This window comes from Mustelus asterias, chromosome 24 (genome assembly GCF_964213995.1).
Source record: "Mustelus asterias chromosome 24, sMusAst1.hap1.1, whole genome shotgun sequence".
Classification (NCBI taxonomy): Eukaryota; Metazoa; Chordata; class Chondrichthyes; order Carcharhiniformes; family Triakidae; genus Mustelus; species Mustelus asterias.
In genome coordinates, this window is record NC_135824.1 from 23,164,877 (window position 1) to 23,185,340 (window position 20,464).

The 20,464-nt window shown below is 39.4% G+C and overlaps 1 protein-coding gene across 10 annotated transcripts in view; it reads left to right on the top strand.

Annotated features, from left to right (window-relative positions):
* The window catches only part of LOC144511276 (zinc finger protein 280D-like), a 112,728-nt gene that overhangs the window by 50,481 nt on the left and 41,783 nt on the right, over positions 1-20,464 (top strand). For 8 of the 10 annotated variants that reach the window (XM_078241434.1, XM_078241435.1, XM_078241436.1 and 5 more), the window contains 5 exons: positions 778-993; positions 4,361-4,540; positions 10,761-10,861; positions 11,120-11,340; positions 17,037-17,194. In XM_078241434.1, the coding sequence (XP_078097560.1) occupies positions 778-993; positions 4,361-4,540; positions 10,761-10,861; positions 11,120-11,340; positions 17,037-17,194 (876 nt within the window). The remainder of the gene's footprint in view (positions 1-777; positions 994-4,360; positions 4,541-10,760; positions 10,862-11,119; positions 11,341-17,036; positions 17,195-20,464) is intronic. The other 2 variants (XM_078241437.1, XM_078241439.1) reach the window with 1 other exon arrangement.

A 20,464-nucleotide genomic window follows, 5' to 3' on the forward strand; every position in this document is an offset into this window, starting at 1 on the left:
AGAATTGTTAATTTTACTGTTTTTCCAAATCAAATTGCTGTGCATGTGAAGTTTTAAAAAAATGTTTGTTTATTAGTGTCCCAAGTAGGCTTACATTAACACTGCAATGAAGTTACTGTGAAAATCCCCCAGTCGCCTCCCGCGCCTGTTCGGGTACACCGAGGGAGAACTTAACATGGCCAATGCATCTAACCAGCACGTCTTTCAGACATATAGAAACTTGGTAGATAACTTAAATAAGTTAGTACACAATAGAAGTTTAGCTATTTGCTTGTCTCCAGTTTTGATTGAGGCTTCTACATCATGCAAATAATTTGTTTGCACTTAAATTAACATCAGTGCACCTTGTACTTTTTTAAAAAAACACTCTCTCCACTCACTAAATCTGTTAATAGCATTTTTTCAACATTTTTATGCAAAGCACTCAGTCAATTAGTTTTGTCTGGCTGGGGAAGTTCAGGAGATATTGCATATATTTATTGGTGTTTCATAGTTTATTATCTCACATGTAACCAATAATCACAAAGGCACTGTAGAATGGATTTAGGAAAAGTTAAACTAAAATGTTAAGCGTTTAATGCAAATTGTACAGATGAAAGATTATCTTTGCAGGGTGTTTCTATACATTTGTTGTGAATGTGAAAGGACTAGTGACTAGCTTGAAAATGGAATTTAAAATATTTAAATAGATCACCATTTTAAAAAGGACTAAAGTACTGTTGTACAGTTCAGTATGTTGTGGTTATTTTATGCAAGATTTTTCTGTTTTATGCACAGGAATTACACCACCGTCAGGAAGAACAGGACTTTCCCAATTAAGACCAGTTGCTACTGGTAGAGCAATTCCAAATATCAGCTATAATCCCCCTCAAGTGAATTCATCCATACCGAATGTTTCTACAAGTTCAAGTGGACAAAAGTTGTTGCAGAGAAATTCTCCAAAACCTCTTCAAACAACTCCGATCCTTAACCATACCAGTGGAATAGGTAAAAGTAAGATGTATCTCAAATATCCTCTGCATTATTTCGGAGTGCTGCTCCTAAATGGAACTACATCACTTGTATTTGTGCATGTTTGCTGCTTTTTCCTCCTCTCACAAAAAAACTATATGAATGTGATTTAAGTTCATGACCTGCATTCTGAAATCAGTAAATGCAGTTAACATCCCTGTTTCATTCCACTTGAGCTTTGTGTAAATAATCTAATTTAAGATGCCGATTAAAACGTCTTTTTAACCAAGTGGAACAGTGGTTAGCACTGCTGCCTCACAGCACCAGGGACCCAGGTTCGATTCCTGGGTGGAGTCTGCATGTTCTCCCCATGACTGCTTGGGTTTCCTCCAGGTGCTCCAGTATCCTCCCACAGTCCGAAAGACATCGCATTGGCCATGCTAAATTCTCCCTCAGTGTACCCAAACAGGCGCCGGAGTGTGGTGACTAGGGGATTTTCACAGTAACTTCATTGTAGTACTAATGTAAGCCCACTTGTGACACTAATAAATAAACTTAAGTGTTTGGCTGCCTGTCATTATATCTCATCTGTTGGTGTGGTGTCACATTTGTCTGATTGCACTCCTGTGAAGCAGTTTGGGACATTTTTTATTTTGTTGAAAGTGCTATATAAATGCAAATTGTTGAATTTCAAAGAAGTCCAGTGATGAACAGTATGAAATTTGCCTACCATGACCATTTGAAAGCAATAAAATTCTCAAAGTATAATTCTTGTGTTTGATTATTTGAAATTTTGCAGAGGTATTTTGAACTATTGGGTGAAGTGTTGGTAAATGTTGTAACCCTTGTTTAGAATGCTGACGGCTGACTTTCTGGAGACCTCTAATATTGCAAATGTATATATTAATATGGTTAGCTCTGCTGCCTCACAGCGCCAGGGACCAGAGTTCAATTTCGGCCTTGGGTCACTGTCCGTGTGGAGTTTGTACATTCTGTCTGTGTGAGGTTCCTCGGGGTGCCGGGTTTCCTCCCACAATCCAAAGATGTGCACGTTAGGTGGATTGGCCATGCTAAATTGCCCCTTAGTGTCGGGGGATTACTAGGGTAAATACGTGGGGAATAGGACCAGGGTGGGATTGTTGTCGGTGCAGACTCTGGGCAAAATGGCCTCCTGCATTGTGGGGATTCTATGATTCTAAGCATTGTTATTACATTGCTATTACAAGTCCCCAAAACTCTTTATCCCTTGACCTGGCTTCAGCTCTGTCAGTTTCCATGGTGATTATTTCAATGGCCAGCTCACTGCTTTGGTCAGACACCTGCTGAAATTTTGCGTCGGTTTTCCAATGTCCACTTGAAACCAAGTATTTGAGACAAACATAATGATTTCTTCCATCTTATCTAACTCCTGAAATTCTGTTGAATTCCTTTTCCAATTTGTTCAGGTGGTCACAGAATTTGTTTGAATGGAATCCTTTCTGTTTGACCTTTTGTTTAATTTTTTCCAGATTTGCAAAGTGCTCAGTAATTTTGTCCTTTTGAGTTTAAACACATTCATTGCACTGATCATGTGTGACAATTGTCTTCCTCCCTGCAGTTCAGGGTTCAGTTCAGTGAATTTTGCACTCGTGTCCATAAGAAAGGTTAAGTCTACCAACCACGCATTATCTGACAGCTTGCTGTCCACCTCATTTCTTTATTTAAGAAAGGTGACAATTTCAGGGAGCTGATCTAAAATCTCTGGAGGACTTTTCCTCAACTTGACCACCTCATATCTGCATAAAGAATTCATTCACCGTACGTGGCATCAAGCTCATTGAATCACGATTTGAACAAGCGATGTTGCAGAGTTCGACATTAATTGACTTGACAATTTTCACAACTGTCATTATGCATGAGAAAACCTTGCTCGCTAGTGCTTGGTGGATAATGCAGTGGTAATTGACAAAGGAGGAAAATTCAGGATAATTTCTGCCAAGTGCAACAAAGCCTGCATTAGCATCCAGCATTGACGGTTCACCATCAATTGTGATTGAAACCAGTTTTTTGATTGGAATGTTTTTCTCAGTCACATACTTTTGTAAATTTGTTGTAGACATTCTCGCCTCTTGTCCTCTTGAGTGGCAAAAGAGTGAGGAAGTCCTCCTGTGTTGTTGCATCTTTGTTTTCATTCACAAGACATTAAATCAGCAGGGCCATATCCATCATGTCTGTTGACTCATCAAATTGTAGTGAGAAACATTCACATCATCAAGTTTTGGTGTATTTGCCGAGAGACATCCTCAGACAACAATTCCACTCTTCTAACTACTGTTAAAGCACCAAGTAGTATGCTCTTGATGGCTGTCATATTTCACAAAATATGAAAATGTTGGCAGCAGCCATCATCGCCTCTTTGATAACTTCGCCATTGGTGAATGATTTTTTACGTTTTTGCCAGCAGATGGCTAATGCAAAAAGATGCTTCTTTGCTAGTCTTTCCTCGAGCCACAGGGTTTGAGAAGAGTGGCAGCTGAGCTTGCAACATTTTCTTTAACTCCCCAACCTTTTGTCTGAATGGAGCTGTTTCAAGAGAAATTTTCTTGACATTTTGCATGCATTATCTTGTGATGCCGTTCCAAATTACCCCTTTACTCGAGGCAATTTTCTGTTGACAAATGAGACAAAATTCGTAAAAATAAATTCATTTACCCTTTTCTGGTGGGAATGGTAGGTTTTTGTCCTCTTGGAGGATCCTGGCTCCTTGCTCATTGTTTTGTCTTTAACCAGCTAAGAAGCCCGAGTCTCGCACATTTTCAGCAGCCAATGACAATCGACTTTGAAACTCCAGGATCAACCTGCCAGTCGCAATCGACTATTTGTAGACCACTGCTGTAGATAACAGGTGGTGAGGAGAAAGGAGGGTGACGGTGTTGGTGCTCTGCTACTGAAATTTGACCTGATTCAGGTTGGCAGGTTACCCCATATGGAAACTCCAAATCAGCCTTGGGAACAGCAGAGATGTTAATCCTGCTAGTTGGTGCTCCCTCAGGACCTGCATCGCTCCATGTTGGTCATCTCCATTCAGGAGACTAAGTATCAACTGTTTTCCCATGTCTAATAATATAAATGTTTCATTTCATGGAGATGGTTGTTTTCTAACAACTTAAGTAAATACTAAGTGCAATATTTCTTCTTTCTCCCCACAAACCCTAGCTAACTGTTCCTCCTTTTAAGTAGGAAAGTTATAATTTCGTAATGTGAACGGGAGTTTACTGAACTATATGATCAGGTTATTTAATGTAATTCATTAATGGTCTAAAAATATAATGGTAACATTAAGGAATATTTTTCATAACAGACTCAATGAATTTGAGACTTTAATATAACTTTAACTGCTGTAATGAACCATTTATTTTCTTCTCCTTAGCAAATACAGCCCAGAGCACGAATGTCAGCAACAAGCGTCCAGCCATCTGTGAGATGAACAATGTTTCTTCAAAAAAATCAAAAAGCATTGAAGTTGGATCAGGAAGCAGTCCATCCATTTTATCACCATCTTCAACCAGTTGTCCTGCAGTGGTGTCATCATATAACAGTGCATCAAAAGGTAATTTTTCAAATCAAACTCAGCTATTTACATTCAAAGAAAACATTGTGCAAAGCCGTCAGTAGTTAATTGGGAATGCCTGGATACAAATGATATTTCATCTTTGGACTTCAGATACACTTATTTCCTTCGCTCTTGCATCCTCTATATTTTGCAGAGTTCAGCTCAAGATATTTCCATTTCTATCACACCACTATTTGGAGCCAGCACTCCTATTTCCCTGTGTTTATAATAACCACTTTCCACTATTTCTTAAAATACAGTCTTAACTGTAGTACTTAAGAGTATTAACTTATATTTATTATTTTACAAGGTGCGTTGTTTTTTGCAAAATTGTCCAAGCTTCAAGCATTCGCGTAGTAGCTGTAGTTGAATATTCATATTGGTGGACAGTACATACCCAAGGTGCCACTCTTGCAATTTGGCAGGTTTATTTTCAGCAAGGGTTGTGTGGCTGGAAAAGGTTATGGAGCTCGGGACAAGATTTGAATTTTTAAACTTGAGGTGTTGTCCAGATCATCGTTGGTCAGTTTGCAGAGGGATGATGAATAGTGGAATTTTGGATGAGGGTAAAGAGTATAAGGTTGGCCAGGTGAACATTGGAATAATTTTGTCTGTAGTTAAGTATCAGCAGATGAAGTGAAGCAGGGTGGAATTGGATGATGTCACAGGATCTCAATAGGTAGGTAATCTTCGTAATGGAGAGGATGTATGGTTCAAAGTTCAGCTCAGGATCAAATTGGGCACAGAGATTGTGAATAGTGTCTGGGGAGAGGGGTTGGTATTTGTAGTAAAAGTGCAAAGTTTGTGACAGAGGCTGAAAGTGTAATAGCTTTGGTCTTCCCAATGGAGGAAATTGCAGCTCATCCAGGATTAAATGTCACAACAGCAATTGGACAAGTTGAGACAGGTGGCATCATGGAGCTATCAATGTTAAGAGGAATTACATTTTCTTAGTGTTTTCATAGATTTTAAACCAAGAGTATTTTATCATGGTATGAGGGCTGGATAATGATGTTTGAGGCCTAATTCAAATATGTGGTTGGAGCAGACTGTCAAACTGTCAGCATGGTAAATGATCCCCTTCCTGGGCCTAGCACTACAACTAATGACAATTTCAGCTAAAACAACATGTCATCCCTGGAATTTCTGAAGAGAAGTATGTTTTATATTTGCATAAATGATTATACAAAAGAATGAAGATTTTGGGGAAAGCAGAAAAAGTTGAATAAATGATCAAACTTTAATTTTGTGTAAATATTAAATATCCACTGATGTTTCAGAACGAAGAACAACGGTTTTGCCAAGCCATAGGTAAATAGTGTAACAGATCTTACATCTATAAAACACAGTGTGCAGCAGTTTTATAAAGATCATAAGAAATAGGGGCAGGAGTAAGTTATTCACCCCTCGAACCTGCTCCGCTATTTGATAAGATGATAGGTGATCTGATTGTGACCTGAGCTCCACTTTGCTGCCTGAGCCATATAACACTTAACTCCCTTGTCGATCAAAAATTTGCCTCAATTACAGTAGGAGCAGCAAAGATGTAGACTTGAGTATATTCAGTGATGATGTGGAGATGCCGGCGTTGGATTGGGGTAAACACAGTAAGAAGTTTAACAACACCAGGTTAAAGTCCAACAGGTTTATTTGGTAGCAAATTTGCTACCAAATAAACCTGTTGGACTTTAACCTGGTGTTGTTAAACTTCTTACTGTATATTCAGTGACCCAGCTTTGACTGCTTTGTGTGGAAGAGAATATACTTTCACTTGTGTATACGCAAGTAGACAACAGAGAGGCTTTAGGAATAAAAACAGAAAATGCTGGATAGGCTCAGCAGATCTGGCAATATCTGTGGGAGAGAGAAACAGCGTTAACGGGTGGAATTTTGAGTTTTTTTCTAAGTGTACAGCTAGTCTAAAAATGGGAGAGTTTCAGATCTGTTTTTTGGGTGAGTTTTCACACCCAATCTTATGCACTCTGTATGTAAAAAGATGGGTTAATTAGTTTCTAGCCAGAGAGGCTGTGGGTGGAGCTTAACTCACCAGTCAGCCTGTAGAGGGGTATTACGCATGTGCAGACGTCTGATGCTGTACACGGCATTAACAGTAGCAGGGGTCTGACGAACAGAGAGAGCTGTCAGGCCCCTGCTACTGCAGGCAGCCTCAACTAACTCCTCTCGTTCCCCCCTCCATCAATTGCGTGCAGTGTGGCAGTGGGTACTGCCTGGTGGGATTGCCAAGGTGGCACTGCCAGTCTAGCACTGCCCAGGGGACACCCCTGCCTTGCACTCGGCCTCCCCGGGGGGGCTTTAGTTGCCCCTGGTTCCACCGGCAAGGCTAACACAACTGTTCCCCATTCATGGGAGCAAGTGTTTTCCTCGCCGGAGAGAAGGTCTCCTGGCGAGGCCATAAAGGCGAGCAAGCCCGGACCGTTGAATGCCGGGCTCGCTAAACACATTGAAACCAACGTTTAAATACATTAATCTGACTGCGCTGGAAATCCGGGTGTCGTAAAATCACAACAGGCACCATTCGTGCTAGCCACTATACGCCCGATTTTATGACATTGTCCCACTGCAAAGCAAGCGTAAAGAGGTCCATTCCGCCCAATGTTTCGAATCTATATGACCCATCTACATATCTCCACAGATGCTGATAGACCTGCTGAGTTTATCCAGCGTTTTCTGGGTTTTTTTGGATTTACAGCAACTGCAGTATTTTGCTTTTATCAGAAAGGCTTTTGTGCTCATTGCATCCTTGAAGAGGTCAAACCTCCCCACTGATTGCAGCGAGATCCTGGCTCATGACTGATGAAAATGGGAAAGATGCATTCGGGAAGACATAGAACACATTCAGATACTTAATTGGAAGCAAGTTGAGGGGTCACGGAGAGTATCTCTCATCATTCAAGCACCACTCGTCCCGCATGCTTTAGAGTCTATAGACCATATATTGGACGTAGCAACCATCGAGCCAGAGTGGAAGGAATCTTCCTTGATCCCGAGGGACTGCCTAATAATCCCAGCTACTGTTAATACTGGACAAGTCAGATCACAAATTGAAACCTGATTTGCTAGATCCTAACTTTTTTATTGAAACTGTGGAAGAAAGTTATTGCAGCAATTCACAGGTGCCTGCTGATGTACTTTTAATACAAATTATAAAATAGTTATTAAAACAAAGTGAACTATATTACACCAGACAACAAGGTTGAAAAGATCTCAATACAAGCACAAGACAATGATTCAGATTCCCACTCGCCCTTTACCATAGCAATATCACAACACACACACAAACCAGTGAAGGTAATCACTTGCTTGACGCACAGGCTTCTTGCTTGGGACAGCCATAGTTGCAAATGGTTTTCTTCCAGTGAATTCCTAAGTGTTCACTTCTCAGCCAAGTTATATGCCTTCCTGAGATACCCAAAAACTGCACTCTAAACTCACTTTCTTCAATGGGAGAGCAAACAGATGCGTTTTCTAATCTGTCTTCCAGTAAGCTAAAATGATCACTTTCCTAAAACCCATGACTGATTATTCAGTTAATTACTATCCCATTAGCCTTGCAGGTTTTCTTCTTAGAGCTTCAGATCACTGTCTTCTCTCTCTCTCTCTCTCTCTCTCTCTCTTCTTCCCCCCCCCCCCCCCCCCTCCTCCCCCTCTGCATGCACACACACTGAACTCCTCTATCTGTCTTTTCTGTGTCTGTGTCACTGGATCAATGTTGCTCGGCAACAGTAACACTTTTATATTTTCTCATTTTTCATTCCACTGAACTTTCAATCCACTTTAACCCATCTCTTTAACTTCAGTGGTTGTGAGACCTCATTAAAAATGTATAAATACAAACAAAAGACCTGAAACATTTTAGCCACAGGTTAATAGGCTCATAAACAAAACCCAGACGAAACTGAAACAATTTTAAAACCTCCTTAATGCACAAATATATAAATTCAACTTCAACCTATACATTATTTCTGACAAGAAAAATAAGGGATGCATTCAAGGAAAACGATACAAACTTTTAAGGTCATAAATGGTTATAAAATGGTAGATTTAGATGAGTAAAAGTGTGAGATGGCTTAAGTGGAGCAAGAACACTAGCATGTACTGCCCGAGAAGAATGGCCTGTTTCTGTGCCCTTTTTAAAATTTCAAATTTTTCATTACTTGCATAATTTGTTGTCAGCCACGTACACTTTCATACTTTGAAATGAACTGAGATATCACATAAACAAATAGAAGATTCCAGGTTGGATTTTGGGCTTATCAACGGTGATCATTTAAAAGTGAGACTGCTTATATATTCTTATCTGCCTAAATTATAGTTATGATGTGGAGATGCCGGCGTTGGACTGGGGTGAACACAGTAAGAAGTCTCACAACACCAGGTTAAAGTCCAACAGGTTTATTTGGTAGCAAATACCAATAACTTTCGGAGCACTGCTCCTTCGTCAGATGGAGTGGAAATGTGCTCTGTTTGAGAGCACATTTCCACTCCATCTGACGAAGGAGCAGCGCTCCGAAAGCTTATGGTATTTGCTACCAAATAAACCTGTTGGACTTTAACCTGGTGCTGTGAGACTTCCTACAATCATTCTGTTAACTATAATTTAGTATGATGCCAGCAGTCATCCTGTCCAAAGTCCTGCAAGAAGTAGGTAACTATAAATTTTAGGTGCCTGTATCTCTGAAATGAGGATCAAATGTGTTTAATCAGCAGTGGATTTTCCTGCTCCAAAAAAGCTGCAATGATAACTCACTTTTTGGTTTTAGTTTATTTTTGACCAAGTGCTGGCCCCAAATCTTCCTTGGAGATGTATGACACTTTATCTGCAAAGGACTAATGTGTTGTAAGGTACCTGCTCTTGTACAGAACCAAACATAGCTTTGTATCTGCCCTTGATGACTTTTTCCATCTTCAAGAGCAAGCATGAGATGGAAATGGATTACTGCACTTCCTTTGAAAATAGGTGTGGCGTCTTCTTTGTGATGGGTTGTCAGTTTTTTTTCTCACCCCTAAAGATGCTTGCAGCACCCTGTGTCCTTAGCTTGTAGTTAAACAGATAGTGTTAGAATTTGGTTTTAATTTAGCCAGCAGCTCTGTCATGAATGTTGCTTTCAAGAATTTTGCTGTTGCTCTGTATGTTGATACGGCAGGTATTTGCATTTATGTTGAATATTAAAGTGCTTAAAAGTTGAGCCGAGGTGGAAGTGAGAGTTTCACTTGCATTCTGTAGAGAATTATATTTGTAAGACTTTGTCTAAGAGAAACAGTATTATAGGTGGAATACTTCAAATCTGAAAAAGATTGTCAATCATTTATTTTCAACCAGTGCTACGGTATAATTATGTTTTTATTAGCATGTTTCACAGTATTTCTCAGGAACCTCATAAATGGGTGGCACAGTGTGGCTAGCACGGTTGCCTTACAGCGCCAGGGACCCGGGTTCAATTCCAGCCTCAGGTGTCTGTGTGGATTTTGCATGTTCTCCCCGTGTCTGCGTGGGTTTCCTCCCACACTACAACAATGTGTGGGTTAGGTTGATTGGCCATGCTAAATTGACCCTAGTGTCAGGGGGATTAGCAGGGTAAATACATGGGGTTACAGGGGTAGGGCTTGGGTGGGATTATCGTCGGTGTAGGTTCAATTGGCTGAATGGCCTCTTGCTGCACTGTAGTGATTCTATGAATGAATTATTGTTGATGTGAAGTGAATTTTGTTGGAGGAAAATTTGACAACCATTCTGTACCAGCAACATTCAGTAATTATGCAATGAACATTAAGTCAATGTAACGTGTTCATCAGGGCACTGCAAAGACTTTTTTTCTCGTTTTGATTTCCCATGTTTTGCTGTTTGTTAATGATTATCAAAGCTTGCTATGTTGCAACATATTTCTTCTTGTTCTCAATTGTGCTCCTGTGACATGCCAGGAACAACAGTAAAAGCCAAATATAAAGTGAAGTTGACATTTCTGAGCTATAATGACTGGTTTAAATCTCGTCAGAGGAATGAGGGGCTAATGGACTGTGCGCTGAAGTGGAGATTTGTGTATTTTTTCCCCCCGAAACTATGTTCATAGATAATTGTGAAGCCAAATGATGAGTCGATTATGTAGGTTCCACTCATCCCCTTTTAGCTATTGAGGACCTGGGTCAGCTGAGCATTTCATTTTAGGTTGGTATTTAAATAATGAAATTGTTTTGACAGGATCGCAAAGTGATATTAAAAATGGAGTTCCATTCCCAAGGGCTTGTCCAAAGTGCAATATTCACTTCAATGTCTTGGACTCTTTACGGCAGCATATGGTTGTAAGTATTTTGATGATGATTTATTCAACAAGGAATAAGTATTACTGTGCTACAATTTGAGATTGTACATGCAAATAATTGAACATGAACTATATTTAAAAGAAATAACCATGATAATGAACCTTTTTAATTCCTGAACATTTTGTTCCAGTGGCATTTTGTTTGTTTTAACTTGCATTATGCTCTACCACTAAAACATGATATTATTACTCACCTGGGGAACTCGGATGATAACACAATTTGTTTGTACCTGTTGAGTTCTGTTGTCCAGATCTGGTGTCCAGCTACTGTCCTGTACCATCATCCGAACAATCGTCAAACAAAGTTTTAGAGATCGAAAAGGGGAAACTTATTATGTTGGTCAATGATTTTTACTATGGAAAAGATGATGGTGATGCCCACCTAAATCAACAAGATCAGAAGACAAATACAACTTTCAAGTGTTACAGTTGTCTGAAGATCCTTAAGAATAACATAAGGTACCATATTGCTGTATAAATTAACTGCCCAAATTCAAGACTTTTATCATTTTTCTAAAACAATGTTATTCAAATGAGAATTAATTTAATTATGTTTTGTTCATTTATTATTCTGTTAAACCTGTCATTTAGTTCAAAATAACCATAAATTGAAAAACAAGGGAACAAAATGAAAACCAAGATGCCCTCTTATTGGATTTTGCACCAGCTGTGGAGTACTGATGTTTGAACTCTAGTCTGGACAAGAGTGGTGTGCAATGATAGTTAATTGCACTCGTTCATTAGGAATCTTGGGTGTTTGTGAGAAATGGGAAGTTCTGTCCCATTTCATGCTATCACTCACGATTTTGCTTTGTATTGTGCTGTCATTTTGCAATTGAGTGAAGCTTTTGTATGTTTTTATTCTTGTGGCTGTATCATGGAATTTACTCACAACCAGTACCCGGGAGGGTGTAGTTTTGTTGTAAACCTACTCTATATTTGTATTATAGTTGACTTGCAATTTAAAATGTCTCTGCTGTGACCAGTTTCTTCAGGCAGATATAGATTTTTGAGGAAAACTTTCAATCCGAACTACAATAACCATGAAAATACTGGTGCAAGGAAAATTGGCTGATGCAACACGTTTCTGATTTGGTTCTTTGGAGACAGCAAAGAATAAAGGTCAGATCTGAAGGCCTGAGCGATAGGGGAGCCAGTGATTTACTGTAATCCATAGACTTGGGGTCAAATTTGAATTCAATTAAAAGTGATGATAACTGTGAAACCATTGTCGATTTGTCATTAAAAACTCATGAGGTTCACCTGATGTCCTTTTAGGGGAAAAAAATCTGCCATCCTTACCTGATCTGGCCCACATGTGCCTCCAGACCCACAGCAATGCGAATGACTGTTAAATCCCCCTGAAATGGCGCTGGAAATCACTCCGTTCAAGGGTAGTGAGGAATAGGCAATACATGCTGACCCAGCATAGATTTTTTTGACAAGTACATTATAATAAAATTAAGAAACAAAGGATTGAAATTGGCAAAGTGCTCAGCAGTGAAATGGTTACTTCATGATGTTACATAAAGTATTAATGCAAAGATCTTTATCGTTGGAAGGAGTTTTTTGTGTGTATAGACCATGTCCTCATTTCAACTAAAATTTTGAGTTCAGCTTTCCAAAAACAATCGCTCATTTGTATTTTAAAAAAAAACATATTATTAAAAAGCTGAAGAATGTTTATTGATCTAAATAGTGATGTAAGCTACAAAATCCTTTTTAACATATCTAAACTAGTCTTTATAATACAAAAAACAGCTCTGACGAAGGATCATCCAGACTCAAAATGTTGCGTCTCTCTCCACAGGAATTATTGGGACTTGGTCCCTCGGGGTGGCATGGTGGCACAGTGATCAGCGCTGTTGCCTCACAGCGGCAGCGACCTGGGTTCGACTCCCAGCTTGGGTCACTGTCTGTGGAGTCTGCACGTTCTCCCCATGTCTGCGTGGGTTTCTTCCGGGTGCTCCAGTTTCCTCCCACAGTCTGAAAGACGTGCTGGTTAAGTTCATTGGCCATTCGAAATTCTGCCTCAGTGTACCTGAATAGGTGCCGGAGTGTGGCGACTTGGGATTTTCACAGTAACTTCATTGCAGTGTTAATGTAAGCCTACTTGTGACACTAATAATTAAACATTAACCTATTTACTTTTTTCATTTGTATTGTTTTTGTTGTTCTCCTCCTTGCCACCATAGCTCTTACTGAGCTGGCCCCAGAATAACTAGACAAGGCAATTCATGTTTGCATGAGGACCATTGGAAAATGTCACAATTTTTGTTTTCAGACACATATGAAATGTATATAGAATTAGCTTTAGTGGATTTCTGAAATAGGGTAAATGAGAGAGGGAGAGTTTTTATGATTTTTTTAAAGTGCAACTTTAAACACACTTCCATAGTAAAAAGATAGTTTGTGGATGCTTTAAGTGGAAAAGTAACAGGTGGCTAAAATTAGTCCAGTGGTTGTAGAGTAAAGAGTTGTGCCCACAATTTTCAATGTGGAGCCGTCCCCATTTTGTCTGTTCGAACAGAACGTTCAAAATTAAGTGTTTCCCCACAATATGGCGCAATCAGTAAATTGATAACCATGGGTCCTTATTGGATATCTCCAAATAGCTAATTCCAGAATGGCTAACTGGAGAGCCCACTGGTCCAGTTCCACCTTCAGCTTTTGTGACCTGTAGATTGAGAGAACAAAGCAGAAGCAATTTTTTTTTAAAACGTAAGTACTGTTCTAAAAATATCTTGGTGATTTCTTCATATTCATGGAAGTTACTGCTAAATCAATTTTCACTTAACAATTGGGTGCCTTTTTCCATAGTAAATGTGAGTGAATTCAGTAATCCAAATTATGCTTTAGCTGTACTTCCAATTACAATGTGATGCTTTATGCTTTGGCTGTAATTATGTGCTATTACAGTGCTAGGAAACAAAATGGCCTCTGTGTTGCAAGGAAATTACAAGTCAACACCATCAGAAAACCAAATTTGGTGAGCGTACTTACAAGAACCCTCAAGGGTGATTATGCTGCACCACGAGTATCTGTTGCAATACTCCATAACCTTCATTACCATTTTCTGTACAGATTGATAGCATTATCAGCAGATTTCAGTGGAATTCCCTTCAGGGATGTACGGTGAAAAATAGTTGGTAGCTTATACAGTGCAAGAACTGTTCTTTTGATTGAATAACTTTACTTTAAAATGCAGCAAAAAAGGCTTCTGTAAGCTGTTTTAACAGCTATACCCGTTTGTTTCACAGTCACTTGCTGGCAGTTAAGGTCATAGTTGCCCTGAATAAGAATCCTTTAAGGGAAGCTGAAATAGCAAAATGTGAAAATTGAAATATGGGTATGGCTTTTGAGAGCACGGGCTGCGTGATAAACTGAGCTGTGCAGTACCAATAGGTGAGGTGAACTTTGTTAAATAAAGCAAAAGCTACATATAATTGAGAGTATTTTAATTGCTATTATATGTACTTAGAAGCAGAGACCTAAGTTGATGTGCTAGTGATTTGTCTTGAGAGCTGCTGGAGTTTAATGAATACTTTTAAGAGTTTTCTGACTGAGGAATAAATTTGAAAGTAAATTTTCTGTTGGAGCATACTTATTTTTGTCAATTTCTAATACATGAGGAGTTAAACACTATTATTACTATTCCTCTCCCCTTTCAATCTATTTGCTTATGGCTGTTTATTGACTGCCACTTCTGGAAAAGCAGTAATATAACATTAATTCTCAGTTACCAGCATTATATCTATTTGCTTCTCCTTTTCATTCCAAAACAGGCAGCTATAAAACACCAAATACAAAATAAACATATTTGCACATCACCCATGGACCTCTTTTTCTGCTCTGACACATATGTCTCCCCACTGCATATGAGGATTAGGATTACTCATTGGTTGGTAGGGTGGCACAGTGCTTAGCACTTTTGCCCCTCAGTGCCAGTGACCCAAGTTCAATTCCGGCCTTGGGTGACACTGTGGAGTTTGCATGTTTTCCCCTGTGTTTGTGTGGGTTTTCTCCAGGTGGTCCAGTTTCCTCCCACTGTCCAAAAAATGCAGCGCACGTGACTTGGCCATGCTAAATTGCCACATAGTGTCCAAAAATGTGTCGGTTAGTGGGGTAAATACATGGGGTTATAAGGATAGGGCCCAGGTAAGATACTGTTGGTGCAGACTCGATGGGCTGAAGGGCCTCTTTCTGCACTGTAGGGCTTCTGTGATTGTTCACTGTATATCACTTCTGTTGTATAAATTTGTTCATGCATTAAAATATAAAACACTGAACTTGCAAGAGAATATAAAATACCTTTTGCTTGTGATCGAAGCAAATATATTTCTATTTGTAACATTGTTGTTTTCTGGTGTTGCAGTTTATTTCAAGATTTATCTTAAATGAGAAGCTACTTAAGATATTTAAACTGCACAGTGGCTCAAGATAATTCCTGTAAAGCAATTGGCCTTAATTGATAGGGTGTCCTACTTAGACAAACATGCCGAAGTTGAAATATCCTTCAGAGACTGAGTGGTTTTAGTTGTTTAGCATTTGAGACTCACTAAGCTTGTGACCTTTCCAACCTCAGTTCACTGGATGTGGATAAATAGCTTTCCCCCTAATGGATGGAGAATGTTCACTTATTGGGCTGAGAAAAGCTTTACCTCTTTGGATTTCTCAATAGAGTTTTGATATTTATATCAAATATCTGGGTGACAAACAAATTCAATAAATACTCAACTTAACTTTATTTATACAATTAGTAAGATATCATTTAAAACACATTAAGTTCTAGAGGAAGTAATTTCAACCCTACCAAGGATGAGTGAATTGGAGTCTGGTGTGATGTTAAATTGTAGAAAAGCTGTGACTGGAACATAGCCACTGCCAGTTTAGCAAAGGCAGAACAGGGATTGGGCAACCAGCCTTCTCCCACCAGGTGGGTTGGCTTATTTAAATATTGTAGTGAGGATCCGTGCCTCAGATTTAATCACTCTTCCAACTATAACACTGGCTGGCTGATCTTGTTAGGCATGGGGAAACACAGCCGGTTAAGGGAGGTGAGGACTGTTGTGTCGAAGAGTTATGTGCTTTGTCAACTCTGCTTGTGTGCTAGGAAGAACAGAAATGTTCCCTGGCCCACTGAGCAAACCTGCCTCTCGGGAGCTCCCTATCCATCCCAGTCTCTGCATCTGATGTCTGTTCAACCACAGAGGATCACCCCATGATCATCCAAACCACGCTGCACACAATGGGAACTTGGAAACTACTGGGTTGCAGTGTTTTCTGGAGCTTTCCCTGCGTATCAGCGAGCCAATCCTGTCTGCCTGGCAGGCATTTGGGCAAGAAGCCTTTTTTTTTTCCTGAAGTTGTAAGTGACAAGTTTTCTGACTGAAACTCTTCCCAACCCTGTCCGCCCCTATAAATTCAGTTCAAGTAAATATTGGGGTCCTGGTGATCTGGATTCATGCCACAGCAAAGTTTATGTCACTTCAAAATTTTATTTCCTCCATGTAGTGAACTGAGTTATTCACAGTGGATTTAGTTAGTGTGCGGTTTTCTGCTTTCACTGACCATGTGGCTCTTTAAAATATAAATCGCAGTGTAAACTTGACATGTTAACAAAATCATTGGTAAGGTTTTAACACTGAGTAGGTTCTCTATTGTGTCGTGAAAGCAAAATGCTGTTGGTGCTGGAAATTGGAAATAAAAAGCAAAGATGCCAGGAATACTCAATTGATCTGGCAGCATTTATGGAGGAATAAACAAAACTGGTTCTGGGCAAAGATTATTGACGTGAAATGGTAGTTGTGTTTCTCGCACTAAAGATGCTTCCAGACTCCTGAGTATTTGTAGCCTCTTCTGCTTTTTTTTTGACGCTCATTTCTTTTATCTAGCAAGACTTTGTTCAGGATGAGCCTCTCTGAACTTTTGTATGTTTATAAATAACGATTGATTTTAAATTGTAACATGGGATGATTTCTGCTTAATTTTTCATAATTTGTATGGTTAAAATCGGGTACTTTAAAACTATTTAAAAAGTATGCTATGCATTTTGCAACATCTTTAGTTACTTGGTGTTTATTCCACCTTGCAATATAATGTTTAAAGCTGCATCTTGGAGAAAAGTGTTTTATTGGCTGCATCATCATTGTTAGGTTTATGAACCACATGAAGCATCACATGGAATTAGAGAAGCAGAGCAGTGAGAGCTGGGAAAACCACACCACCTGTCAGCACTGTCACCGTCAGTTCCCCACACCTTTCCAGCTACAGTGCCACATTGAAACTGCTCATAGTCCATACGAGTCAACAAGTAAGTGTTTAGATGACTCTTGTATGCTTTTAGATGGCAAAGTTGCTCGATGACAACCTTCCATTCTAATTGTAAAATATGTGGATATTTCGTTTTGGATTTTATGGTGCTTTCTGTTGAAAACAATTGAATAACCTGCATTTTAGGAGATATTGACATGAAACTTAATTATTTTACTCAAGTGGCTGCCACTTGTGAAATTCTATATCAACCCAAAGCAGGAGAAAGTAGTGCACCAGAAGCATTGTAGTCATGTACAGGGACGAATTGGTATTTGCGCCTGCAACAGCAAATAGAGCTGAAAATGCCATTAATTGAAAAGCAGAAGCCATGTGCTTCCTTGAATGTGGTCATTCTTTATTACTCACTTATTCTTGACTTGGGTTTGTCGTCCGTCTACATTTGAGAGAGCTTGTTTGAGAGGTTGCGCACAGGATATTGATGATGTTTGGTGAGCAGTATAAACCCGTCCTACCTTTTCCTGACAGATTTTATTTCTGTTCTGTTCTGAGTTAAATAGAGCAGTTTTATCATCAGAACGTGACTACTGCAATCCAGTTAACATAACATTTTCATTATCCTCCTTTATCTTGTCTGATATATGTGATAATTATGTTGTCACCACCTGGTAGAATTATACTTCCCCCATGTAAAATTATTTGTGTGTACAGTGGGTTTTGTGTGTATTGTGTTCTTTTGTTAAATTTGGTTTTCACTTTACTACTCTTTGTGGTACTGCAAGGCATTCTTTTAATGATTTTTAATCCATTTTCTTGTAAGGCTGTATATTTTTGGCATGCTTCCTCCTTGAGCAGGTTGAGCTACTTTACATGATTAGTTGACACAGTTCTGCAGAATGAGACGACTGTGGCAGTTTTTCTGTTCCTAGTCTGAGGCACTTCGCTCTTGACCCATATTTATGCAATTACCTGATAAAATTCACTCTGTGGTTAGCTGAGCACAGTTATCTGGTGGAAGGGAGATATGAATTACCATCTCCTTTGAATTCAAAACCAAATAGCATATTTCTGTAATGTTACTCTGTGGGATAACGGCACGGTAGCGCAGTGGTTAGCACTGCTGCTTCACAGCTCCAGGGTCCTGGGTTCGATTCCCGGCTCGGGTCACTGTCTGTGTGGAGTTTGCACATTCTCCTCGTGTCTGCGTGGGTTTCCTCCGGGTGCTCCGGTTTCCTCCCACTGTCCAAAGATGTGCGGGTTAGGTTGATTGGCCAGGTTAAAAAAAAAATTGCCCCTTAGAGTCCTGGGATGCGTAGGTTAGAGGGATTAGTGGGTAAAATATGTGGGGGTAGGGCCTGGGTGGGATTGTGGTCGGTGCAGACTCGATGGGCCGAATGGCCTCCTTCTGCACTGTAGGGTTTCTATGATAAGGTTCTCCCTTTCTAGCACTCTCTCTTGTCCTTCCATTGCCTTCCTCCAATTCTTAAGAGATCAATGTACAACATTTCCGAATAGCTGCAGAGAATTTTTCCCAAAGCAGTGATAACAAATTCATGAACTGAGGTGGAGATTTAATAATAAGGTCTACTAGTGGATTTGGTTGGGAGAATTTAAATTTTGCTAGTTTCACCATTGTGAAAAGATGTGAAAAATAAAATGTTTGGTTGAATGAGGAAAAATATAAAAACTGACTTATAACTCCCTTCAAGTTTTCTCTCTTGTTTTTACTAATGCCACCTAGCTGGCTAGTCCAACAACTTGAATATTTTTGTGATTTGTGCCAAATTTCCAAATTGTTCTGGAGATGGGCGAAGTACAGCTGATATTTAATATAGCAAACATTTTCAAAGATAAGTTATTGTGGTGGAAATGTGAATAGATCTTGATAGATCATCATTTGAGTAAGAAGCATTTCACAATTTTCTAAATCTCTTCCAATGTTGCACTAGGATCTTGTTAAAAATTGGACAAAATATCTGCGTCAGCACTAGCATCCAATTTTTTAGAGATCATGTCGCATTTAGAATCATTATTTTAAGCTGCAGTATGAAAGAAAAATGAGACCATGTGGTCCCTTGAGCCTGTTTTTCCCCCATTTGTCAGCTGCTTGATTCAAGGGTGATATCTACTTCAGGTCGTGACTTTCTGTCATGGGTCTTCATGGACTGAACAGGCCAATTCATGACCCACACATTTGGGACAAAGGACTTGGGATTGCTCCTTCTAACCTGCTTTGCCATTGACTGATCTTGTTGTGGTCTCAACTCTGCTTTCCACCATAACTTTTGATTTTTGTCTATCAAGGACTTGTCCAACTCTGCCTTGAATCAATTCAATGACCCAGCCTCAAGTGCTTTCTGGGGAAGAAAATTCTAAATACTAATAACCGGAAGAGAGAAATTCCTCCTTGTCTCGCTATTAAAAGGAGATCTCTTTTTCTTAAACTGTGCTCCCGATTTCTCATCTTCCCCCAAAGAGTGGAAACATACTCGCGGTATCTACCCTGTCAAGTATCCTCAGGATCTTGTGTCTCAATAAATTCAACTCTAGGGTACAGGTCCAACCTGTTCAACCTTCCTTCGTAAAATAACCTCTTCATCCCAGGAATGAGTTGAGTGGACCTTCCCTACTGTTTCTGACATAATTATATTTTGTATGAAATTAGGAGACCAAAACTGTACGCAGTATTCCAGATGTAATCTCACCAATGTCCTTTTCGACGACAATAACACTTCCCTACTTTTATATTTCTTGCAATAAATGACGGCATTCCATTTGCCTTTCAGATCACTTTGGGTACATGATACTAACTTTTGTTGACTCATGTACCAGGTCAGCAAGATCCCCGTTGTACCACTGAGTTCTGTAATCTCTCTCCATTTTAAATAGGGTACTACCTTTTTCTTCCACCATGTTTACAGGCTCATCTTTATCGACTTTGCTTACTGTTTTCTCAAAAAACTCCCTAAATTCATTAAACACTTTTCCTTTAACGAAGCCATGTTGACTGTGCCACATCACATGATTTTCAAAGTATCCTGCAAAAACCTCCTTCCTGATGGATTCTAACAATTTGCCGATGGCAGATGTTAGGCTACCTGTAGTTTCCTGCTTTCTGTCTTGCTCCTTTTTTTGAATAAAGCTGTTACATTAGTAATTTTCCAATCCACTGGGACACTGATGGAATTTTAGAATATTACACCAAGGCATTGACTATCCTTGCAGCCACCTTGTTTAAGTAAAGGGGGTTTTAAACTAAATAGTGGGGGGCAAAAGATTAAATGTGGGAAGATTTGGTATATCAGAGTCG